Source organism: Pelobates fuscus, chromosome 7, assembly GCF_036172605.1.
Source record: "Pelobates fuscus isolate aPelFus1 chromosome 7, aPelFus1.pri, whole genome shotgun sequence".
NCBI classification, from domain to species: Eukaryota; Metazoa; Chordata; class Amphibia; order Anura; family Pelobatidae; genus Pelobates; species Pelobates fuscus.
In genome coordinates, this window is record NC_086323.1 from 110,868,331 (window position 1) to 110,895,996 (window position 27,666).

The window sequence follows — 27,666 nt, forward strand, 5'->3', positions numbered from 1 at the left end:
ATTCCGCAGAGCTTTACAATGGGTGGACGAACGGACATGTAGTTGTAACCAGACAAGTTGGACACACAGGAACCGAGGGGTTGAGGGCCCTGCTCAATGAGCTTACATGCTAGAGGGAGTGGGGTAAAATGACACAAAAAGATAAGGATAGTATTAGACTAGTGACAGTTGCAGGAGAGGAATCAGTTGGGAGCTATTAACAGTTTAATTGATATGCTTTTATGAAGAAGTGGGTTTTTAATGATTTTTTTAAGGAGTGGAGACTGGGTGAGCATCTAATGGAGGAGGGAAGCAAGTTCCACAGGAACGGTGCAGCCCTGGAGAAATCTTGAAGGCGAGCATCAGAGGTGGGAGTACGGACAGACGATAGACGTAAGTCTTCAGCAGATCGTAAGGGCCTAGACGGGACATATTTGTGTATAAGGGAGGATAGATAGCTGGGAGCAGCATAATGTAGAGAATGTTTGTATATATAAATATAGTAAATATAGTGTTACTTTAATCCTGCATTGCATATACACAGCTGTGTATACTCACTATACTCACAGATTCACATAATACATTACAAGCAGAGCAGAAATATGTTCACTTAATACATTAATTATACTTCAAATGCCTTATATTAGGTTTGGGGAGCAGGAGGCACCTTCAGATTTTGTACCTACAGACATCTAACATGTACATTTAGCTCTGGTTGTTGCAAGTTTGTTACAGAATTATTCCGGCTCCATTTACATCTTTACATTAAGAGGGGTTAATTGGCTAGTGATATTCAGAATATTCTGGTTATGAAGATTTAACCAGGGGCGTATTAGCCGCGAGGCAAACAAGGCATTTGCCTTGGGCGGCATTTTCCAGGGGGCGGCAAAAAACGCCGCCCCCAAATGCCCAGGGCAAATGCCTTGTTAGCCTTGCGGCTAACTGGGCTGCCGGTCGGGCTGCTGGGCTGGTTGCTGGGCGGGCGGCTGGCGAGGGAGCTCTTCCTCTGAGCTCTCTGCTCAGCTCCCTCGCGCGCCACAGAGTGAGGCTGGGAGCCGGAAGATGACGTCATATTCCGGCTCCCAGCCTCACTCTGCGGCGCGCGAGGGAGCTGAGCAGACAGCTCAGAGGAAGAGCTCCCTCGCCACCCTGCACACCTGATATAGGGTGTTGATGTCATTAGACCACACCCATTCTCATTACAGAGATGCACATCACCTAATATGCTTAATTGGTAGTAGGCTTTCGAGCCTATACAGCTTGGAGTAAGACAACATGCATAAAGAGGATGATGTGGTCAAAATACTCATTTGCCTAATAATTCTGCACTCCCTGTACACAGACACCGATACATACATAGACACACATACACCTAGAGACACACATGCAGATAAACATATACACACACTGACATGTATACAGATACAAACACTGACACACATACACAGGTACAGATACACAGGTGAACGCTCTGACACGCATGTAGATACAAAGACACACAGATACAGACATGTACATGTAAGCACACACACAAACTGACAAAAAAGCAAATATACAGGCACACAGATACACTCAATAGCGCACATATAGATTTACACACACATGCAGCTACACAGACACACAGATACACATAACACTCATACAGATATAAGCAGTGACACCCATGCAAATACACAAACACCCACACTAATACACATACCGATACAGACACACAGATACACAGGCAAACAGAATGATTCACATTCACATACACACACACATACAACATTTAATTTTCTTTGGTCACCCTCCTGTTTCTAACCTTTTGGTTGCAGGAGGGTGGCTTCCCTGGGGTCCAGTCAGCTTGTTAAAGCTGTTTGGAGTCACAGGCTCTCCCACTCCACCCTCTCCTCTCTGCCTTCCTTTCTGTCAGCGCTATGTGATCGCTGGGAGGAAGTAACCGGCGTTAACTTTCTCCCAGTGTTGACATCATTACTGGGGCCCTGTCATGCTACTAAAGGGCCTGTGAGCACATTATCATTGTGTAGCCTCTGCATGCAGGACCACACTGGCTCTACCGGCAGTAGTTCTGCCACTGCAATGATTCCAGTTTGTTATGGGGCTTAGTGTGATCTTCAACCCCTTAAGGACCAAACTTCTGGAATAAAAGGGAATCATGACATGTCACACATGTCATGTGTCCTTAAGGGGTTATACAAATTATGCCTTCCATAAATATGGCAGATAAAATAGCAAAATGTAATCAATTACTAAAAGAAAAATCTATATATTTTTTTTACAATATCAATTGCATAGAACATAGAATGTCCATATTGTGGGGTCAATAAAATGCTCAATGACGCTGGAGGATGCGGACATCGATGCTGGAATTGGGTAAGTGAAAAAAGGGCTTTTCAATCCTTTATGTGCTATGGAGGGGAGGGCGAGGGAGGCGGGAAACAGTGGGCAATATAATGTTAGGAATACAGCTTTGTATTCCTAACGCTATCGATTCCCTTTAACAATACATATATGTCATTCTTGTGGTCACCATGAGTTCTTTATTATGTTAACCCCAAGGTGCTAGATATTATTGATTAAAATAAAAAGTATTGACAACTCACAGTAACTCTCACTACACAGTGTAATTCTATTGACAATTCAAAGATCCATTTAAATCCTTCACTGAGTCCTACAAAAAACAAGCAGACTCGGATATTCTGTAAACACGTGTGGGTGCTCTTCAAAGCATTATTCCCTCCTAGTTTTTGATCTAAGTGTTTTCTGGAATTCCCTCAGGGGAAGATCAGAGAGAATATTTCAAAGAGTTTGTACTTCCTCTAAAGTTGTTACCATTAGAAAAAGAGGCCAAGTTTACTCTTCTGAAAATAAATAGGAGGAAAAAACAAAAACCCACAGATAAACCTGACATGGCCTGAAACGCTGCAGGAGGTTTGTCAACATGACTGAATATTCTGGCTGTCAGACACTAATGAAAAGAGCTTGTGGCAACTGTATCACAAGGAACTGACTGGTGGAATAGCTCCATTATTCACATGAAAGTCCGACAGCAGAGCTCCTGTTTGTACTTACCAAGGTCCATTTATCACGTTGGATTACACAAATATAAGAAGATTGATAGTAAAATATTTAATGTCAGAGTACACAGGGACAGATTGTCAATTAGGCAGAGTAGGCGCCTGTTTGTATCTCTTATAATGTGGCTTTTGAGCCTCAGTAGGCTAGTGGGGAGAGATAAGTACCAGGTACCTTGGCCAGTGTCCTCTGTAGTCCAGTCAGAGTTAAACATAGCAGGCCTGTAGGAACAGTTATAGACGGTGAAAACATCAGTGCTGTCCCAGGTCCTCCGGTGTCTGTTTGAAACTGGACAGGAAGAGGAATGAATCAGTTCCCATCTGCCCACTAGTAACCTCTCACACAGGAAATGCCTTGCAGGAGGTGCATGGAAAGCTTTCAGGGAATGCACACTGTAAACACTAACATTAATCATTGGAAACTGGTCTACAGAAGACGTAGGGGGGAGTCTGTACTTTGCAAATAGCCCTTTAAAAATGTTTTTATATTTTTTAAGGCCTGCAATGTCTAGTTAATAAATTCATTATACTAACTTTATCTGCCTTATTTTGGGATAGATTTGTCATGATACCTACCACCTGAACATGGCACAGTACATGCCAGTTGTCAAAACTAAAGGGACACTACAGTCACCAGAACAACTACAATATAGTGTAGTTCAGTCCCTGCAGGGTTTTTGCTGAAGACACTCTCTTTTCAGAAAAAAATGCAGTGTTTACATAGTTCCCTAAGGATTCCTCCAGTAGCCACTCGTCAGATGGCCAATAGAGGTGCTTACTGGGGCAGTGCTGCACAGTGTTGCAGCACTGACATTCACTGTCTCCAGCCTCTGCATGGAGACACTGAACTTCCCTCATAGAAATGGATTGATTCAATGCATCATTATAAGGAGATGCTGATTGGCCAGGGCGGCCTTTGGCTCCACCAACACCCTGCCTCCTTGGCTGACATCATCAATTCTGATGATGTCAGCCTCTGAGGTGGCGCCGGCGCTGGTGGTCCCTTTAAGATTATACTTTCAGTCCAGTTTCATAACTTAAACTTGCCCTTATTTTATATAAAAAATACATAGACTGTATGTATAATGCTTTATTGAATTTACAGTGTGACATTTGTTGTATTTTTATTGCTTTCAGTGACAATAACTTGATCCTTCATTCCAGTAAACACTATTGCGGCATTTGCTGTTGTTATTACAGCAGTGGAGATAAGTAGGAAATCATACTTACCTTCCCATTCGCCATCCCATGGTGCCTCAGGTGCACTCATGTGTGCTCAGGTATCTATGGAGAAATTCCATACGAACAAATGCCTGCTTAGCAATTTCTCCATATACATGCGCGTACCCTGTATATGAGACATTTGCATATTGGATGAGTGTTTTGTGTATGGAGAAGGCTGAGAGCTGCTTGTGGGGGGAAGGCTGATTGTGCCTGTGTGTGCTGGTTGAGTGTTTTGTGTGTGGTGGCTGACTTTTGTGTAAGGAGGAAAGTGTGTGTGTGTGTGTTTGTGTAGCTGAGTCTGAGTGAGTCTAAGCATTCAATGAGTGTATCTGCGTGTGAATACTTAGACTCACTCAGACTCAGCTACACAAACACACACACACACACACACACACACACTTTCCTCCTTACACAAAAGTCAGTTTATAAAATATCTTAAAGGTAATAAATTTAGATTTTTTTTTTTTTAATTTGCCAAACAGCGTATTGAGTGCAAGAGCGAGTTTTCTCCCTTTTCCTTGGTATATTTGGAAATTGCTTCAGTTGTCCATTCTTCTGAATCAACAGTAAAAGCAAGAATACATGAAAGGCTGAACTTGACAGTCTCGAGTCTTTCCCCTCACCCTATATTACTATGTAACTATGTAAGGCTACAACCACTACTTTACATTATACTAGAATGAGACTGAGAATAATAATGAGCAATGTATTCAGCATCTAGAAAGCCTTTAATTGAAGATAACATGTAAAAAAATAAATGAATAACAAATAGTTTGAACAAAACATAAAATCTGCTTTATTAAATTTGCATATCCCTGAATTCTGAATGTCTGCGTCAGATTGAAATATACAAATCAGGAAGCTAATTTAATATAGATCACCTCTGGATCAATTGCTCACCACCAATGAGCTGTGAAGCCTCTATTTAACTGATAAATGATTACCAATACAGACTTTAAACAGGAGTGTGCTTGCACATGCTTCAAATTAACGATCTGTTATACATGGCACGAGTCATTGGGTAACATTTTGGCATCATTCTCTGCGAGACAAAAAATAGTACTATATGGTGTTTAGACTTCACTTTTCTGAATTAGACTTTTTTTTTTTTGTAATGTGATTTGTCTTTGGATTTGCCCCTATTTGACTGGTGACGAAGTTCCAGGTCATGTTATCATGCAAACTACAAATCCATTAAATATCCCTACCATTTAAAATGTCTTTCTTGGGGGGCGGGGCCTGACCTGCAAGCTGTATAGTCGCATGGCGGAGGAGCTCCCGCAACACATGCTACTTTTCGGGGGAAAACTCACTGATACCAAGCCTGAAATGAGACCGGGGCACGCTACCCAAGCTGGGGGCACCCTGGTAATCTTACCGATACCAGACCCGAGTTTCTCCCGCAATCCTGGACCTCAGGAGGCAGGCTGCGGCCTAAGGCCGATGGAGCTGGGGAGAGACGGCCGCTCTCCTTACCCAAAGGCTGGGGGTACTGAGCCATTGCCTACCCGCTCCCCCCCCTTGGGACCGGTGGGGGTGATCCCGGTCCAACCTCTCCAGGCAGCAGGGCTACAACGAGTGCTGAAAGCAGAGCCTCACAGGCAGCCCTTCGCTACACAGGCCTATACAATGGCGGGCGACACGTGTGACCACAACCTCACTGAAAGGGACCACTTCCAGTACAAGCTTGATGCCTTATTCGAAGCCTTCTGGGCAAAACTGGCAAGCAGAGAGAGACAGAACGCAGAGTCAGTGCACTCACCCAAAGGCGAACCCGCACATACCCGCCGCAGCCGCACGGGCTCCCGTCCGACGAGACCAAGAACATGGCGCCGGAGATGGAAACCCCTCCTGCCTGCACATAAACAAGCGAGATCGTGCTGCGCAATGCTGCCAACCCGAAGTGAGCTACACGCTCCACACAGACACAGCATGAAGCCGAGACCCACAACGCCACCAACTACTGGCAAGCTTCCCTCACAGCTCCGGACCCACCCGATATCACGGAGAGCCCCAGACTATCGGAAAGGGACTCCACTTGCCTGTAGCTTTGAAGCAGGCCCTCACAGCGACGGGCGGACGAGCCAGCCCCTGGAACCAGCGACGCTGCACCATAATATGCCCCAGGAGGACTCCAAAGTATCCCCAACATCTCTCCCGGTGCTGGGCATAGGCTGACAGTAAATCACTGAGGGACATACTTAAAGCCTCTGCTGCTGAGGACGCTGTCTATGCCACACTGCAGCCTCCTAAACAGAGACTCCCTAACAATGTAGGACTTTAAAGAAATATTCACTGTTCGACTGTTTTGATTTAGCATTCCCATAATATTCTGTTCATACTTGTGTAATGCCTTACTGTACTCATCTATCACACTCTCAGATAGCCTGTCAACTTCTCATTTAATGAGGCTAAACCTGCCTGCCTGGCAAATACTATGTGTATTTCTTTTTTCATACACTTGTGACTCGCAAGCATATACCATACCAACGCTCTCACATAGCTGCACACACCTGAATAACGCATGCTGACCACACAAATTAAATACTAGCATTCTTAGGACACGCATAACCAACTTGAACCCAAACTGTATTAGTAAACATGTGTGTAGCTGTCTTAAACGTACTTTAACCGCAACATAAAAATGTGCCGACTCAGCGTAATGGAACAGAGCAATAGTTTTAAATGTTTAACACCTCATGTCATATGTTTCATTGTGAATGATGCCTATTTTCTGCATTTGTTTATTGTGATGATGCAGGAAAATCTGTTAACTCATGCACAACAAAAAATAAAGAATTAAAAAAAAATAAAAAATAAAATGTCTTTCTTCTTTTGAGCTTCCTTTTATACTGATATGATTGACTAAATAATCCTGGCATACACATGTAGTGCTTTTCAGATTAACCCAACCACTCACCTAAAGAAGGGACACTTCTGTGTTACATCATGGACCTGCCACTTCACAAGATCTTATATTTTACAATACAGTATATTTAATAAACAATACAAAATTGGGTCAGCGCACATCACACTACACTGGCTATAAGACTGTCAACTGTCAAGGCGACATAAATACATTTATCTCAAATACAAAATATGATGGTTAAGGCACAGCAAATGATGTGTTTTGCAAAATCCACACTAAAGGGACATTAGAAAGACTTGACTTTTCAAACGCATTATATAGATAATAAATACAATACATGAAATTCATTAAAAACAATAATAATAAAGATGACTCTTAAGGTTTGTGTGCCCTGTGGATTTGCAGCTCCTGCTGTGAGTTCTAGCCACACATTCTGTCATTGCCACAAAGCTTTTTTGGGACTACTTATCATGATTCATAAACTCTGCAGACACAGCATGAGTTCCCTGCATTGGTAATAGTTCATTGTAGTAGTGTATGTAGTATTGTGTCTCTTAGCCAACTAGGGCTACTGTATTAGATTCCCTTCTGCCTGACTTTAATGATTATGTATCACTATGCAGTTGTTAACACCTTCATTGGCGAGCCCTACTTTTAAAGAATAATAGTTATTTTAAACACAAGTTAAATAGAGCCAGAATAGAATATAAGGAAAATATTAGGAATTGTAGGAGTTTTGCTGTTCAGGTATATACATATCATTTATTTAACACATTACTCGTTGCAGTATATTGGGATATACATGATTAGAGTTTGTACAGTAACGTTTGTTTTGAAATATATCTCAGAGATATCAAAAATACCAAAAACCACAAATACCACATTTGTACAACAGTAAATAATAGTATCTCTCTCTCTCTCTCTCTCTCTCTCTCTATCTATCTAAATATCTATCTATCTATCTATATATCTCTCTCATTCTCTAATAATCAATCTATCTATCTATCTATCTATCTATCTCTCTCATTCTCTATCTATCTATCTATCTAAATATCTATCTATCTCTCTCATTCTCTATCTATCTATCTATCTAAATATCTATCTATCTATCTATATCTATCTCTCTCATTCTCTATATATCTATCTATCTATCTATCTATCTATCTATCTATCTATCTATATATCTCGTTCTCTATCTATCTATCTATATATCTAAATATCTATCTATCTATATCTATCTTTCTCATTATCTATCTATCTATCTATCAATCTATCTATCTAGTTCTCTATCTATCTATCTATCTATCTATCTATCTAGTTCTCTATCTATCTATCTATCTATCTATCTATCTAGTTCTCTATCTATCTATCTATCTATCTAGTTCTCTATCTATCTATCTATCTATCTCTCTCATTCTCTATCTATCTATCTATCTATCTAGTTCTCTATCTATCTATCTATCTATCTATCTAGTTCTCTATCTATCTATCTATCTATCTCGTTCTCTATCTATCTATCTATCTATCTATCTATCTAGTTCTCTATCTATCTATCTATCTATCTATCTATCTATCTATCTATCTATATATCTATCTCGTTCTCTATCTATCTATCTATCTATCTATCTTGTTCTCTATCTATCTCTCTCTCTCTCTCATTATCTATCTATCTATCTATCTTCTATCTATCTCTCTCTCTCATTCTCTATCTATCTATCTATCTTCTATCTCTCTTGTTATCTATCTATCTATCTATCTATCTATCTATCTATCTATCTATCTATCAGTGCTGAAGTCATGACCAACCTATGGTATTTTTTGTTTGCTTGCAAGCCTCCGTGGCTCCTACCCTTTCTCTCTTCCTTTAGCTTCTTGTATCTTTTCAACTGTTTGCCTCATACTGTCTTTCTTTTTTTCTGTCCATCTCTATCAGTTTCAATTTAATCCTTCAGTCTCCACTGATTTGCTTGTTATCTCTGAAGAAAAAGATTTGCTCTGGCAGCCAAGAGCTTAGCAGGAATACTGACTGTATAACAGGGAAGCAAAGCCAGCAGACAGACTCATGATTCTGGGTTATATGACAGTCAGACACACATTATTGAACAGCTGATGTTCCAGAAAACTTACTGGCCTTTTTAAAATGGATTTCAAAGATTCCTGATAATCTCAAAAATTATCATTTCAAAAAGCCTACCTTTCAGTTAATAAGCAAATCAGTGGAGCCCTATTTCAGAGACGTTATGTACCTATAAGTATGAGAAAATTTAGAAATACTTGGCAAAATCCGTCGTACGCAAAACACATTAGCCAAACTATTCGAAATAACAATTGATGTCGAATTACAGGCACAATGCAAGCTGATGCTAAAATGTAAGATTGTTTGCTAAGAAACAAAGAAAAGGTTAGCGGAAGACGTTGCCTGTCTAACCTACAATCGTATCTTATATCTATATCTATCTATGGTTCCACTATAAAGAATCAAAGTAATACATGGTAGAGAAGAAAAAAAAATAACTACCTTGGGAGAGATTACCAACTAAATATCGCTCTCAAAACTGGAAAAGACTAGGTAACCATACAAAACCTAGACAACACTTAGATTGAACATTAGATAACTGATCAAAAATATCCATCAGCTAATATTTAGAGAGAATATGATGATTAAAAACTATAAGGTATATAGCAGCAATATATGCACAAACAATGTATGTTTTTTTATAAAGTCAGTGGGTGCAAAAAATAATTTAAAAACAATGAATAAAGAATAAAAATACAACACATCAAACGTTAATAACATAAAACTTTATAAGGGAAAGATACAAAATCTAATATAAAATCAATGTGCGTCGCAAGGACCCAGAAAAACTGAGAAAAGTCAGCAAAAGATGCAGGAGTAAATAAAATGGAAAAGAGTCCAATATAAATACACTGTGTAAACAATAGTAATGAAACCGTGTCAAACAAATATGTGATTCAAGTTCCAATAGGGAGTCCCTTGAAAACACTATAGCAAGAGATGTCAGATATTGCATGATTAAGTAACTTCCAGTTAAAGCAAAGCACCAGTTTCTAAAATACTAAAGTACTCAACAGAGGAAAGTCAATAAAGTTACAAAGAGTATGTATTATATATCACTATGAACTAAAATAAATGATAGTGAGATAGATGTATACCTAGGAAAAGGTCCGTTGTACAGCTACCAAAAATGAGTGAGCAAATTCCTCACCAACAATGTGGATTGTATCAATGATGCACTCTATTGCCTAACGCGTTTCGCAATTCTCCGGGTCACTTTCTCAGAGACTCCACTATAGCCTATACCAGTCATAGGTAATTTTCGGCACTCCAGATGTTTTGGACTACACCTCCCATGATGCTTTGCCAGTCTTATGGTGTTAGAGCATTATGGGGGATGTAGTCCACAACATCTGGAGGGCGAAGGTTGCCTATCCCTGGCCCATACCTACATAGTATAATCCATTATCCCAATAATTGCCATGTTATATTTTAAACAAGGCTTTGAACATAGAAGCTAATGAAACTGCATGGTTTGAGTTAAGTTGATTATAGTCGAGCATTTATAAATTAGCAAAGGCCACATGTAACAAGATAGTGATCTACTGAGATTATATAAAACGTTTATCTAAGATGAAAAATATATTTTAGTCAAATATTATGACCATAAAAATGCATAGTCTGCCAAATAATTCTGGCAGTTTCAAACCTAATTCAGCATTCATTGGGATTAAATGCGTATGCTTTAGACTCTGCTGAATCTTTTATTTTTCCATGTTTTTTTTCTTACTGGAGATTAACCTACATACTAATTATTTTATAACATATTTTTACGTGCTGCCATTAATTTACACCAATCTGTGGTTTTTGTGGTCATGACCATGATTCGATTTCTACTTGTATAGCAATTTCAAAACGGGTCATTCATTTTTCTCCTCTCCCCTTAAAAACCTCATCATCAATAAAATATTTAATAGGAACATCACATACATTTTAAATACATACCTGACTATATCTCAGTGTGATATTTCAACCAAGACAATTTATATTAAGGCATTATGGAACTTTATCCATATTTAGTGGGTTTGTAAAGATTAATATTTTGATATATAATTTTCACTTATCAAACATTTTGCACATTATTATGATATTAGATGCAATATTCTACCAATCTGTTCTTGAAAGAGTTCACTGCTTAAAAATTCAAGTAACTAACCCTCAAAAAATGCAGCATTACTGTTTATTGCACTTTATTTTCTAACACAACGATTGACACTCTGTGATCTTGTTCATTCTTGCCCAAGTATTTATTTCATCAACATTTCCGTTTTAGATAGAAATTTTAAGCGGGAATGTCTTGAACATTTAACATAAACTTCGAATGATGCGCTTGAACTATGGTTAGGGACAGTTCACTGGTGTCCCCAAAAGTCAGGACAGTGGGACAGGACCCAAAAATCATGACTGTCCCTCCAAAATCAGGATGGTTGTAAGGCCTGCAAAGAAACTTGATTTGGGTAAATTGCTTCAATAGATCTCGTGTAACTTTTTTAAAGCTGTCTACCAAGTATTGACCCTCTTCAAAGCTTCTAAACCATAACTGTTTTTTGACAGGGACCCATTGTGTAATTTTAGAAGTATCACAGTCATCCATTCTTAATAACAAAATTATTTCTGCATAACACATTAATTCGACCGTTCAATGTGTCAGAGTGGTATCTCAACTTAGAAATATGAAGTAGCCAGAAGTCATGATTGGGCAAGATAAGGTGGGGACTTTTAACTGACATGACTGTGAAGAGCTACATATTCATCATTTATGTGAGTTTTGATCAAACAGATATAAATGGTGTTTTAAAGTTACAGTATGGAATGTTTCTGATGTTGCTCTACAAAACCCGGAAATATTATCTACATACTTTGTGGTACAGTGATAGACTCATTTTTTACGCCTTCTTGGTTCATCTGGATTGGCATTCCTGAATTATTTGCATGAACGATATTCGGATAAGTCAAACCGTTGCATCAACAATTTAAAAAAAAAAAAAAAATCTGCCTTGCAGAAGTCTAGTAATTATTTAAAATAGAGTGTTCCTTTAATACAGCTTTTTGGCTTGATATGCATACGCCATCTGAAGGTCATCTGAGCGGACTGAATGCCGGATGGAAGAGGTGGGTCTTTAGTTTTTTTTTTAAAAAGTCTATAAGGACGGTGCCTCTCTGATTGCGCACGGTAAAGAGTTCCAGAAGTTAGGGGCGGCATGGCTGAATGCCCTGGAACCTAAGTTTTTTTTTTTCTTGGCACTGACAGGAAACATTTGCTGGCTGACCGAAGTGAACGGGATGGAATGTAGGGTGTCAGGAGATCTTTCAGGTACTGTGGGCCTATGATTGTTTAAGACTTTGAAGGTTAGCAGGCCAATTTTAAAATATGTACATCATTTAATTGGAAACAAATTCAGGGAGTGGAGAACAGGTGTTATGTGGCAGGAGTGAGCTTGATTGGTCAGTAGTCTGGCTTCTGCATTTTGTACAGTCTGAAGATGATGGAGTTCTTTTTCAGGGAGGCCCAAGTAAAGTACATTGCAATAATCTAGCCGAGAGGATACAAATGCGTGGATTAATGTTGGCATATCATCCGGTGGAATTAAGTGTGGTATCCTGGCTATGTTTTTCAGATGAAAGTAGTCAGATTTTATTATGGAGGAAATCTGCTGTTTAAATCATCGTCCAGAGTCAATCAGCACTCCAAGGTTTCTTACCTTTGATGAACTGATGAGTTCAGAGCCTCCAAGCTCCAGGGTGATCATGGGATATTTTTGTTGCCCGGGGTCCCCTCACCAAGAGTAACTCTGTCTTGTCTGGGTTCACTTTAAACCAGCTAGTATTCATCCATTCTGCTAAACAACTGTTGATGCGGCATGTTGGGTCTGTGGTATCTGGAGCAAAGGAGAAGTAGAGTTGTGTGTCATCAGCGTAACAATGATACCTTAGGCCATGTCGCGTAATGATATCCCCCAGTGGTAGCAAGTAAATTGCTAATAGCATGGGAGACAAGATGGATCCTTGTGGAACTCCGCAGGCCAGTTCTGATTGTGCCGATGAGCTTGATCCTAATGTTACGCTCTGTGATCTACCAGTGAGGAAAGATTTAAGCCAGTTAAGAGCTGTGCCCCCCTAGACCACAGATGTGCTGCAAGTACTCTATTAAAATCCTATGGTCAATGGTGTCAAATGCAGCTTAGAGATCCAAGAGGATTAGGATGGAGTAATCACCTTTGTCCCTCGCCATAAGGAGATCATTTAACACTCTGACTAGCGCTGTTTCAGTGCTGTGGCAGCATCAGAAACCTGACTGGAAAGGATCAAAGATGGTCAAGCTTGATAGATGGGCCTTCAGTTGAATTGACGCTACTTTTTCAATTAATTTCCCTAGAATTGGAAGGTTGAATACTGGTCTGTAACTAGCCATGCACTATTTTTGTGAGGGCTGCGGCGAGTGTTTCAATGCATGCAGATATAAGCTGAGTTGGAGCAGGGTCTAAGTCACATGTAGTTGGGCGTAACTTTTTCATGGTTCTTTTAACTCCCTTTATATCCACATTTGTGAAAGTGGACCATAAACTTGGGCAATCTGGCATTCCATTGTAGTGGTTCTGGTGTGTAACTGTTTGGCCTGCTGTGATAGAGGCTCGGATTGAGGAAATCTTGTCTCTGAAAAAGACCGCAAATGCTTCACACTTATCCTGAGAAAAGTTGGTGAGGATATGCATGCATGCTGGTGCATGCTGGTTTGCAGAGCCTTGCTACTGTGCAAAACAGTTGCCTGGGTCTATTGTGGGAGAGTACAATTTTGCGTGATAAGAATGAAGATTTTTTTCTGAGTTATCTTGAATTGATATTCATTTTGATGTTTGGTAAGAGCAGCTTTATCCTCTGGATCATGTGTCCTGCGACACTTTCTCTCTAGTTTACAGCCTGTTCTCTTCATTTCTCTGATGGTGCTATCAAACCACGGTGCATTGTTGGTGTAATGCTCTCATGGTTTTGTTTTAGAGTCGGACTAAGGAGCTGGGATCTTCACAGGTGCCCATTAGTTCACTTAGATCCATATGTGATGTTACATCCAATGGCATCATCCCTTTTAATGAGCGGTGTTTGAACCAGGTTCTGAGGCTGGGGTCTGGCTAATTGTGATACAATGGAGAAGTGAATGTAGTGGTGGTCTGATCAAACAACTGGATTCACAGTTACTGGTGACAATTCTAGTCCAGACTGGAACACTAGATAAAATGTATGACCTCTTCTGTGGGTGGAAGTGGCGACAATTTGTGTGAAGCCAAGTGCACTCATCAAGCTGAGGAGATCCTGCCCAAACAGGGATAGGGTGTCCTCAATCCAAGTGTTGAAATCTCCCAAGAGATTAGCCATCTTGGGTGTTTAAGGATTAAGCAAGCCAAAAGGTCTGAGAGTTCCTCAGATCATAACTCCACCTCCCTTTTGATTTTGTCTCGGGCGGTGTGACACCGTGTAATTGCCTGGCATAGCTGCCTCTAGAATAGACCCCGTATTTTCATCTAGCCATAGTTCTGTAATGCACGCTAATTCGCATGTTTCTATAAGGTCGGCAATAATAGCTGTTATTCATCAGGCATTGCGCAGGATTGATAGGACAGTCTTGGGTGCTGAGTTTTTGCTCTGTGCTTTGGAAACAGTGTGTCTTCTAATGGGGATCACACAAAGGGGTTTCCTTGATTTGATAGTGCAGTTTTTGTAGCTTCTAGGTTGAATCACTTCAATAGGTCTGCAGGTAGACCGGGTGGTGGAGCAGCTGTGATAGTGTCAGGAGATTGAACTTTAAGTTTTTATTTTCCTCCACAACAGCCCCTGTCAGTCGCTTTGAAGATGCCAAGTTATTTTAAGGTAACCACTAGCAAGGAATTGAGTGCAGCGACTGCTTTTTAGGGTCTTAGGGAATACAGATATGAGGGAGTATAGGTGATCATTACCTCAGCAGTGAAGGAGTAAAAATTGCTTCTAGTTTTTGTAGGCATGTTAGCAGTGGGGGCTGGTTACATTGCCATGCTCTATAGGAATCAGGCCAGGAGTGAGGTGTGAGGTTTTGCACTTCAGGCTGCATTGCAGATAACAGATAAGAGAGCATGCATGCAGGTCAGATTACAGGAGTTTAAAACCAATGTGTTTTAGTGAAATAGTTTTCATCAATTAATTTTCTTGGTGTTTAGAAAAATAAATTCAGCATTGCTGAATGGATGATCAAATCAAAAACCCAATTTACACATGGAGGTGAGTCGTTTTTTTTTAGTTTAAATGTACCTTGTTTGTGATTTTCAGCTGAAGGTATCTCTTCCTGGTAGTAAGATGGTCCAGTGGAATTATATTTCAATCAGTTGTGTATCTCAGTTTAGAAATGCCATCCGTTAAATTTTGGTATGGTAAATCCAGTTGTGTGACATGTGGAGTCGATATTGATCCTTGAAATATTTGTGATGAATTATGAGTGTAAGGAGGTTAACATTAAGATTATTCCTGGAGAGGTCAGGAGCCTGAGAAAAGTGTGGCAGCCAGCAGGGGCGCCTGATAAAATAAAAATATATTAATGTTAAAAGATATTAATTTCAAACCATGTTTTAAAGCATTTTAGATATAGGTTTAGCCTATAGGCAAACTTATATAGTTTTATGAATATATATTGTATATATATGTATGTGTGTGATTTTAATCAAACTTGACGGACACCAACTCATTTTGGGCAGCAGTAGAACATGTATGTCCCAGTGATTTCCTAACATCCAATAAGTCAAAACATTACCATAACCCTTAGAATTAATTTTAACTTTGGACCAAACACTAACTCTAACATTAACCTTTACACTTAGAAATTTGTTTCATTACCATCTGCGATTTGTCTGAAATGGGCTGATTGAGTGATTGCCAAATTCCCGATTTCCGAACCGCTATATAGACTAATCACCAGCATAAGCTTGCCGCAATGCCAATGTATGCTGTTTTTGGCATGCCCTACTCAAGCACCCTAATGCCTGCTCTTATGAGATTAATCCACTTACTTGAGAAATCCTCCTCAAGGCTCTTCTCAGAGCAAGGTTAAATAGGGCCCTTGAATAAAGCACCTGAGGAACTATGTATATATTTTGCAGGACACTGATTAGCTAATTTTTGTGCTCCTTTGTTTTGTCTGATTAGTTTTCCTAAAACGTTTTTGTTGTATGAAATTCTGACTAGCCAAATTACCACATATATGGAATTCGGCCACGCCAAAATCTTTTTCAAGTTCAGATGAAGTAGTTCGGCTGAAACAATTTTGTGCTATGTACAAGCCTAACCCCTACCCTAACACTTATTGTTAACCCTGTCATGTAATATACAAGATAAACAATGGTGAATTCTGTTTTGGATAAATAGTGCAATTTTCTGTTCTGGAGATAATAATAAACCACTCGCTTGGAGATGTGGTTTGTTATTATTATTATAATGTTTCTTTCCCCTAAATTACTGTTCTCTGTTACGTGTTCTCTGTCTCTTTTTCTCTATAATAAATTTCCCATTTCCTATCTCTCTCTAGTGCAATTCATATATATTTTAGTGACATACAAAATATGCCATTTTACAACTTTCATTTTAACTTAAATTTTTCGGTCGGTGTAGTTTGATTCGTTGTTGTGTTTTTTCCCCCAACAGATACATTATTTTGGAGATTTTTGTTGGCCTATGAATAATTGAACGTTTATTTAAAGTATCATAGACAAAGGATCTAAAATATTTAGGATTACTTTTTTAATTTTTTTTAGATTGCTTTAGAAAATGTATAATAAGCAATTCATCATGCAGACTGCAAACCTGTTACTTTTCATAGAGCGAACGTGAACTAGTTTTAATTGTGACGGGAAGCCTATCAAACACATGTAGATATTTCTAGGCTGCATTAAACGCATTAACGGAAAGTAAGCAATATTTAGAGAATGGAAAGCCTTATTAAAAGCTTTCATGCACAGAAAAAATTGATATTTAAAAAAAAAGGAGTGGGGGTACTTTGATTCTAAACTAGACATTATATAATTATGTTTATGTAATATGCACAGCATAATTGAACATATGCTGTGAAAGAAACTCTTAGATTTGTTAACACTTCGTTCTTGTTTGACACAGCCCGGAGAACCCTACTTCTAGATGTAAAGATAACTATTGACTGAGTTCTCGCTTCCTGACTCCTCAAGTTATTAACTCATTATACATTAGGACTCATTGCTTTTATATTTCCGAGAATATATTGATATAATTTATAGAATGGATGTCACATGATTTCATAAAAGCTGATTAGCATTAATCCATATTTCAGGATATGTTTGTCTAAACTAGCAATACCCTCTGTGACTTGATATGTTGCTATTGTATGAACAAGTGTCATGAATATGTTTCTACTGTGTGTTGTGTGTGTATATGTGTGTAATATATATATATATATATATATATATATATATATATACACACACAGTATAAACATATTCACGACACTTATTATTTAATACAATAGCAACATATCATATATATATATATATATATATATATATATATATATATATATATACATATATATATATATATATGTGTATATATATATATATATATATATATATATATGTGATGGAAAATAATGTAAACACCTAACAAGTAATGTAAAAATGTATTAAGTAATAGGCCAGCCCTTTGGCACAGAGTAGATTGTCGATGGAAAAAAGATGATTGGTGGTTATGGGACAGCCACAAAATGTTGATATCATTCACAGATAATGTGAGAAGTGAAAAATAGGGGGATAAGGGAGGAGCAATAAAATAAAATCTATCTATTAACAAGCAGGATTCTTTGATTTGAGTTATTGAGGGAGACAGCATGCTTTACCATTGCTGTGCCTGTGTGGTAGTGGGATATAACCTGTGCTGTAGATCCTAGTGTGAGACTAGTAAGGTGGTAAGGTTACTGATGTACCTAACCACTGCCAGTGACACTTACACCAACTCTGTTTCACTGACTTACACATTTTGTACTTATTTTCAATTTTTTGCATATAATTATGTTAGAGACAGATTATTTGGTTTTCATTGTGCTTCAATGCCACTGTTTCCTTGCTTTGCAAATTGCAGTACAATATGTCAGTGGTCACTTTTGCAGTAGAGATTATGTGGCTCTTTACTGCACACGTATTCCCTGACTGTGACATGTCTTTGTTTTAATTCTTTGTAGAAAGAAAAATAACTTTTTTTTGAGTGTTTACTCTAGTGTGCTGCAGCACCAATTGTAGTGTTGCAGTGAGAGTACAGCATCATTACAGATGAAAGGTTTTTTTTTTGTTTGTTTCTTTTTTTGGAGAGACAGCCAAAAAGACAGTTGATTGATTTGCAGTTGTGCTGTGCTTCAGTGTCACTGCTTGAGCATTGCAAATTGCAATACAGTGTGTGGCAGTTTACAACACAACTCAATGCTGCACTTGGCGTGGCAGGTCTTTTTAAATAAAAATCCCTTTTTTCTGAATGTTCAGTCCCATGTGCTGGTGAGTTTCTTGCTTTGGTGGTGCTAGTGATGAATTTGATGATATTTCTCCTTCTCCCACCACTGCAGACATCATTTATTTACCAGGGTGTAACTTGACTATGAGACATAGTAACTACAAGAAGAGAAGGCAGGCAGAAGTTCCCTATTTTTTCCAGCTAGTGTGCACTTTTGTCCTGCATCATCTCCACCTTGTCTATGTCCATCTCTATCTGTTTTTGAATTACCTCATCCAATGTAGTCAACTGTTACATCATTTGCTACCAGTACAACAAATAGCTCACTCACTGTCAATGTTTCCATCAGCAAACCTTCCATTAGCATTAGTCAACCAAGTGCTAGTGTAGAGGATTGTGTTATGTCAACTTATACTGCCATCAATGCAAGTCAACCTGCATCTTCATCAGCCACAAGGCAAATGTTTGTGGCTACTGAATGGCACCAATGCAATTTATGTGAGATATTGGGACAAGTTGCGGAAGAGCAGACATATTTTTGAACCCGCTAAAGGACTTTTTTTTACATTAAGTATAGTCTTTAACTATAATGAATATCTGAATTTAGTCATTAACAACTAAAAATCTAAAGATTTTTTTTTCCTAAACGAAATGAAGCCATTGGAATACAGTGGCAATGAAATAATGGTATTTGAGATAAAACTAAAGTAAAAGCTACAAAAAAAATATTGACCTCCAATATGCTAAATTTGAGGATATAAACTTTATGCAGGAAAGTGACTCTTTACAGATAATTGGCTGGAGGGAAACAGAGAATAGCTTCAACGTGTTAAAACTGATGTTACAAAAATAAAATGAACTCAACAAAATGGTCTGCAAGGAATAACAAATGAGAAATTCGAAATCTAAAGCACCTTAAAGATTTTTATATCCAAAAATATGATAAACATATCCCAGCATTTATTAAAAAACAAAACAAAACAAAAACAAAAAACTCCCAGCATTTGTGGCAACACCAACCCTGTAAAGGAGTGAAGGCAAGTAAAAACTACCTTTTAAAACATTAACACATAGGGGTTGGAACCTAAATAAGTATCGTACCACCATAGCATTAGGGATGCATGTTTCTATTCCTAACACTATAGTGTCCCTTTATTGCAAAAAAAATGTTTAAAGATCACCCTTACACATTGCTATATTCCAGAGCTGAGTCAGAGTACTCCCTGCAGCCCAGTCTTTCCTTGCTTTAAATTTCAACAAAGACAGTAATTCACAGTCGACTAGAACCCAACAGCATAATAATTCTAGGTATTCTGAACAAGGTATCTGTACTACCCAAAAAAAGAACCTTAGGAAGTAGAAACAACTGTAGGAAGGACAGACAAAGGTGCAAAATGGTTTCTGCAAATGTCCCCGGACTGTTTAATGTATGCAGAAAAAGCACAATACATGCAGTTAATCGTTAACAAATGTACAAAAATGCAGTTAATCGTTAACAAATGCTAACCCACTTATAAGCCCCCACCGCCTGCCAAACACCTGGGAAAAAGACTCGCCTGTGTCCCCTATTGAGGCAGTAAGCTCCTTCGCTATCAAGGAAGTAAAGCTTCAACATTGATGACTACTGCTAATGGGCAGCTTGTAACAAAATCATTCAAACCAATGCTTCTTAAAGAGAAGCATTGAAGCCACAGCCAGCGTCAACCATTAGCATACTAGTGGCAGAGCAGAATTAACCATAAGCCGACCTTGTGGAGCTGCTTAGGGCCCGGGGTTAGGCAGGAGCCCCGGAACCATGACACTGAACCAGCACTGTTTTTAAAAGGCCGCAGGGTCAAGTAACAAAATCAGTTCATTGAGATAATGTGTTTTTGGTGCTTAGAATATTTATATGGTTTAATAAAACCATATAAATATTTTGAGCACATAGCTTGCTTACGGTTGTCAGTTTTCTGAATCTAATAAAGTGAGCTTTTTTTGGACCAATAAAATAAATCTTGCATAATGTAATTCTAACTTTGATGAAAGAGAATTTATTCCTGTGAAGCCTATGAAGCTGTTAATTCCTGGAATGACTAAGCCTGCCTGCCAGGCCTACTTTGAATGATTGAGGCTTTCTAGATGTAGATAGTTCATTAAAAAATATTTTTGTGCTAATACCGATGATTAGGGTCATATGATGGCGGTGTGCCAGTCTTTCTCAGTTCTTGCTCAAGAACGCAACAGCTTGTCAATCTTCTTACTTCTTCATTTGGCTTATTAGTCTTTTGCATTTTTTATTATACTTTGAGTATATCAAATAGCTAACAGTGCTGCCAAAATCTTCTAATGATCTTAAACTTAATGGTTAAACTCGATGTATTTTAAGTTGCAAACTACTTTTACTATCTACAAAGGTCCAAAGTGTCTCTAAAAAGATAATAGACATAACCGGGAATTAGCAGGAAAAATCTACTTTTAATATGTTGTATTGAATAAAATTGAAAAGATGTTGAAATCTGAGGGAGTAGTCAGTAACACAATCTGGGGTCTGTAGCCATTGTTAAAGATGGTAACAGGTTACTCTAGAACCACACAAACGAAGGCTGCATGGTAGCACAGTTATGCAAGGCAAGCCAGGGCAGCTCCTAACCTAAAAGATTAAACATGATGGACAGAAGTCTTTTTAGGTGCAACTTACAGTCCAAACACTTAAAGTAGACCTAAAGGGGAACTATAAAGAAAGATTTTACTTGCACATTTTATAGCGTATGGAATTATATATAATTTGTAATGTTTTAGTGATCATAGCTTTTTAGTTTAACCCCTTAAGGACCGAGGACGGTTCAGGACCGTCATCGGCATTTTTGCATTGCCGACCGAGGACGGTCCTGAACCGTCCTAACGGTCCAATGTACTTACCCGATCGCCGTCGTTCCCCCGGCGGCGATCGGCGGTGCTCCCGGTGTGGGGAGACTGCCTGCAGCCCAGACAGTCTCCCCATGGCGGATTAGGACCCCTGTGGCCATGTGATCGCCCAACAGGGCGACCACATGGTCACAATAGGTGTCCTAGTCTCTGCCTGCAGGGGGACTGTCTGTGCTGACAGGCAGTCTCCCTGCTTAGTGTAAAATCATAAAAAAAATAAAGTTTAAAGTTAATAAATAAAAATAATAATTATATATGTGTATATATATATATATGATATATAGACGTATATTATATATATATAATATACGTCTAAATATCATATATATAATGTCATACTAAGTGTATTTTTATATTAATATGTACATATATTAATATAAAAATACACTTATAATTAAATTACACACGTGTATATATATAATATATATAATAACTATATATATATTGTATATATATTATTATAAACTACAAATAATAAGTAATTTAAATTAAACTAAAAAAATAAAAAATAATAATAAAAATTTAAAAAAAAATTATATATCTATACGAAATTTTATTCTAACTGTATTTTGATATTAATATATATATATTTATATCAAAATACACTTAGAATGAAATTGTATATATATATATATCTATGTATATATAAATAAATAAAAAGAATACGAACTATTCATATGTCCATATACAAAATTACATAAATAATTATATAAATATACACGTAAACTTAAAATATATAAATATGCATATATATTTAAATTCTACGTGCGTATTTATGTAATATTTTTACATAATTAAGTTATTTTATTGATTGCAATTTAAGGGACCTGCCTGCCAACCCAGGCCGAAAGTCCAGAGAATTTAATTTGCTATCACTGTATTTTACCCTGTAACGTTCTACGACACCCTAAAACCTGTACATGGGGGGTACTGTTTTACTCGGGATACTTCGCTGAACACAAATATTAGTGATTCAAAACAGTAAAACATATCACAGCGATGATATTGTCAGTGAAAGTGACTTTTTTTTGCATTTTTCACACACAAACAGCACTTTTACTGATGATATAATTGTTGTGATACATTTTCCAGTTTTGAAACACTAATATTTGTGTTCAGCAAAGTCTCCTGAGTATAACAGTACCCCCCATGTACAGGTTTTATAGCGTTTTTGAAAGTTACAGGGTCAAATATATGGGTCATATTTTTACATTGAAAATGGCCAGGTTGGTTACGTTGCCTTTGAGAGCGTATGGTAGCCCAGGAATGAGAATTACCCCCATGATGGCATACCATTTGCAAAAGTAGACAACCCAAGGTATTGCAAATGGGGTATGTCCAGTCTTTTTTAGTAACCACTTAGTCACAAACACTGGCCAAAATTAGCGTTCAATTTAGTTTTTTACTTTTTTCACACACAAACAAATATGAACGCTAACTTTGGCCAGTGTTTGCGACTAAGTGGCTACTAAAAAAGTCTGGACATACCCCATATTGAATACCCTGGGTTGTCTACTTTAAAAAAAATATGTACATGTGGGGTGTTATTTAGCGATTTATGACAGATAATAGTGTTACAATGTCACTATTGATACATTTTAAAAATATAGGTTTTGAAACCGCAATATCCTACTTGTACCTATAGCCCTATAACATGCAAAAAAATAGCAAAAAGCATGTAAACACTGGGTATTTTTAAACTCAGGACAAAATTTGGAATCTATTTAGCAGTTTTTTTCATTCGCTTTTGTAGATGAGTAAAAGATTTTTTACATAAAAGTCAAAAAACATGTATTTTTTTCAATTTTTCATCATATTTTTTCATTTTTTAAAAATTAAATTACATGAGATTATATAAATAATGGTATGTAAAGAAAGCCCCTTTTGTCCTGAAAAAAACAATATATAATTTGTATGGGAACAGTAAATGAGAGAGCGGAAAATTACAGCTAAACACAACCACCACAAAAGTGTCAAAAAGATGCCTGTCGCAAATGTACAACATCGCAAAAAAAGTCCGGTCCTTAAGGGGTTAAACATGTTGACATTATTATTATTATTATTATTGCATTATTATTTCACCCTAAACCTCACTTGATGACATTATTTAAAAAAAAAAAAAAAAAAATGGGTTCAACAACCAGGAGAGTGTCCCTTCTCTAAGCAGGGAATACTTGACTGCTTCCAGTGTTCCAAACAGAGTGCTCAGGAAATATAGCATCTCAGACTCCAGCGTGGATAATTAAAGGGGCACTATAGGCACTTTCATCGCAGTGAAACATGAATACAACTATTACGAAATATGTTTTAGAAATATGTGCTTCACATTCAATTGCTTTTATGTTAGTTCCCATTGTGATTTGTTTCGCCATGATTTTGTTGAGTGTGCTTAGTCTAGTCATTAAATTGTAGAATGCTATATAAATCATAATTGACATGGTCATCTACATTTTTATTAGGGTTAATTCCTGATGCTTAATGGAGTTGTAAGTATTAAGTCAATAACAGAGGAATATAATTCAGGATTATAGATTATCCAATGGCTCAAAGGGACTCTCGGAATCCTAATCAGCACTTGGTTCCACCCCTTCTCTGTATCCGAGCTAATTACCAGCTTCTAAATTCCTAATTAGTAAATTAGAAAGTGCCCGACATTCAACAGACAAGGGCTTTTCATCTTATAGTTACACTAAACATTATCCTTCTGGTGGATCCTAAGCATTGAAGAAAGTTTGAGCTTCTTAGCAAAAAATAGAAATTATGGAGCCCATTTCTACGCACAGAATGGAGGCAGTTTAATGGGAGAATGAAATATCACCATCTGTTTGCCCACAAACTGAGAGCAGGGTGGAATACTGCGCTGGAATCCTTCCAAAATCATAGTAGGATATTTGGTGCATAATATTTTCCTTAATGTTTTGCCAGCATTTAGCAAACTTTCCAGATTAAATACAAAAATGATTTTGTTATACTACATTGTATAATTAGAAAACAATCAAACTATGAACGTGTTCATTAAATATTATTTGTTCTGCCATTTGATGAGCTAGCTGAGCTAGCTGAGCTTACAAAGTGAGTTTTCTTTCAACATTTCACATTCCTACAGCAAGTGTTTAAAGAGGAACTGTCTCTCCCAAGATTTCTAATTATGTTGCTTATTACTTATTTAACACTTCTGTGTTTATAATGTCTGAAACTAACATTTAGAAACACCTGCCCCTGTCAATCATTGTTAGAAGCTCTGCCCTTTGGTATACATTTAAAAGCAAACAGAATATCACATGCAAAAACATTAACTCAAGTTATAGACAATTTTCAATGTTTTATTTTCTGGTATAGTTTGCAAAAAAACAGTTTCTCTTTAAAGCTTTCGTACATGCATATGCTGTTTTCATATAGCATTCTTATACATGGGACTCTCACTGTAACACCCCCTAGGTATCTGAGAACTACCGCTTCTATGATGCTATGCTAGTCATAAGCTTGCAGGTCATGATGGTAGTTGTACTCCAAGTACATATTGAGGAAGAAGTAAGAGTTGGTACCCATTCTTTAAAGGGACACTTGCTGAAAAGCTTAATGCGTGAAGAATGTGTCCTATTTTTTTATTTTGTAAACAGTACAGATTTTATTAGAAATTGACAGTTTTATAAATGATACCAGTTACATCCCACTGTCAAGCAGATAACATGTCCTGTTACTTCATGGGTTGGTTAGCTTATTTGCACTGAACTCAAGAGGCAGCAGTTGCCCAGAGCACCTGCCTTGCAAAGACTTCTCATCGAGCTGCATTGGGAAGTCTGTGATTGGACAACTACAGAAAGTCTGAGCAGGGGTAGAAGGGGAGGGTTTGCAAAGGCAGCAGACAAGAGATTTGCAAACTCATTATATATATATATATATATATATATATATATATATATATATATATATATATATATATATATATATACAAAAAAAAGTGTCCCTTTAATGTATTATTATTTATACAGGGAGCAAATTAGATCCTTGTGCATTTCCAGTTTCTATAAAATCCTCAGTGTTAATCTTTTGATCCAGTGCATTTCCTTTCTAGTGCTTGAAGAAGCCTCCTAGGTTAGATCTTGCACACTACACATTGTATCAGCGAAAGACAATGAGAGCAGATTTTTTTCTTTTCATGCTGCCAATGAAAAATGTACAGTCATTGCAGGGGGAATTCCACCGCAGCTTTGTAGAATTTGTTTTAGAAGCATCTTGCATTAAAGGGAAACTCTACACTAATGCACAAATACAGATGGTTGTATTTGTAACTATTTATTACCCTCATTTTATATAGTTTACTATACCTGCTGTGCTGCGTACTCCTGTTTCTGTTATGTACAAAATATGTATATATACAATATATATGTTAGATTTGCACTCCTGGCTAAATACAACTAATGCCCGTTGCTGGTCAGACAACAAAGTGCAAAATCAAGGTATCACCACACTCCAAGACTATGATTAAAAATTTAAAATATAACTTTTAATTCATAATATAAAATAATAAATCGACATTTCAGCTCCCACCTGGAGCTTTCATCTGTATAGTTTTCATCAGTATATCAGCTGCGACTTTTATTTTACGATAGATAGATAGATACATTAGATAGATACGATAGATAGATAGATAGATAGATAGATAGATTTTGTACAGTTTCATTTCGACATATGTAGGGGGGTTGTTTGACTCAAGGCTGTAAAATTCACTAATTATAAGTTCCCTTTAAAGGGAATATGTGACTTGTTTGTTAATTGGAACAATACATTATGGCATGGAGAGGGACAGGTCCCAGCATAGGTAATATTCACATTAATCCATCTGTGTGCTGTGACTGTTTCATTGCTTACATACAGTCTGATAATCCTTACTTAAGGACCAGGGCTGCCAGATCAGATCCACGTGAACTAAAGTAAGCAAAATAAAAAAATGTAGATACACTTACATAAATTTTTATATATACTTATATATATTAGTTTGTATATATATATATGTATGTATATATATATATGTATGTATATATATATATATATATATATATATATATATATATATATATATATATTCCTACTAATTGAATCTTGATTTGGCAGCCCTATATGGGGCATATGGGTACTGAGATTACCCTATGAGTGATGGATTGCTGCGGGATTAACCTTATTACAGTTTTCCTTGTTATATGGGTATTTTTCCCTTGCACGTCGTGTGCTCTGTGTTCATGTTCCAGTCTTTTTCACATTTTATCTTTTAAACATTTTATGTTTTGTTCCATCTCATTTCGTATACCTACTTCTTTTTTTTTTCTCCTCTCTGCTTTTTTTCTCTCCTTGTTTCTCCTCCACCGCAGGTATGCGAATCCTGGTGAATCTACTGCTGGACACTTTGCCCATGTTGGGGAACGTTCTTCTCCTTTGCTTTTTTGTTTTCTTCATTTTTGGGATCATTGGGGTGCAGCTGTGGGCGGGACTACTGCGTAATCGATGTTTTTTGGAAGATAACTTCACCATGTAAGTGAGAAATAAATTATATAGAGTGTACTGAATAAACTCATCGTTAACTGGACAGATGTGCCGAAGGCAGAGTGACGTCCATCCACTGTTGTGATTATATTACTAAACAGCCATCCTTTAGCATATAAGTAGAGCAAGATTTTCCAAAATGTAATAACATTAACAGAATATTGAGCATAGTGTTGGCTCTATCCACTCCACATTAAGCTGTGCCAACTTTTTTCCAGTGTATCCTGATTGTTAAAAGGAACACTCGTTAAGAAAAAGTGCTCAACCCCTTGTTCGTGAAATAAATAAATAGGCTGATGACTATTGTCCAATCAGATGCTTCTCATAGAGAAGCATTGCAGACACATGGCACATGTAAGACAATCATCACAATTCACCAATATGGTGTTCCTCTATTAGAAGCACTGAATTAAATGCATTGCACACATGCATTCAGCCATCAACGTTTGCATGCTTACACCAGTCATCAAATAGATTCAATAATTGAATCTATTTTGTTTGAAACCCTAGTG

At 37.5% G+C, this 27,666-nt stretch overlaps 1 protein-coding gene across 1 annotated transcript in view; it reads left to right on the forward strand.

Moving 5' to 3' along the window:
• The window catches only part of CACNA1I (calcium voltage-gated channel subunit alpha1 I), a 286,325-nt gene that overhangs the window by 97,399 nt on the left and 161,260 nt on the right, over positions 1 to 27,666 (forward strand). The window contains exon 4 of the mRNA XM_063426399.1: positions 26,983 to 27,142. Coding sequence (XP_063282469.1) covers positions 26,983 to 27,142 — 160 coding nt within the window. The remainder of the gene's footprint in view (positions 1 to 26,982; positions 27,143 to 27,666) is intronic.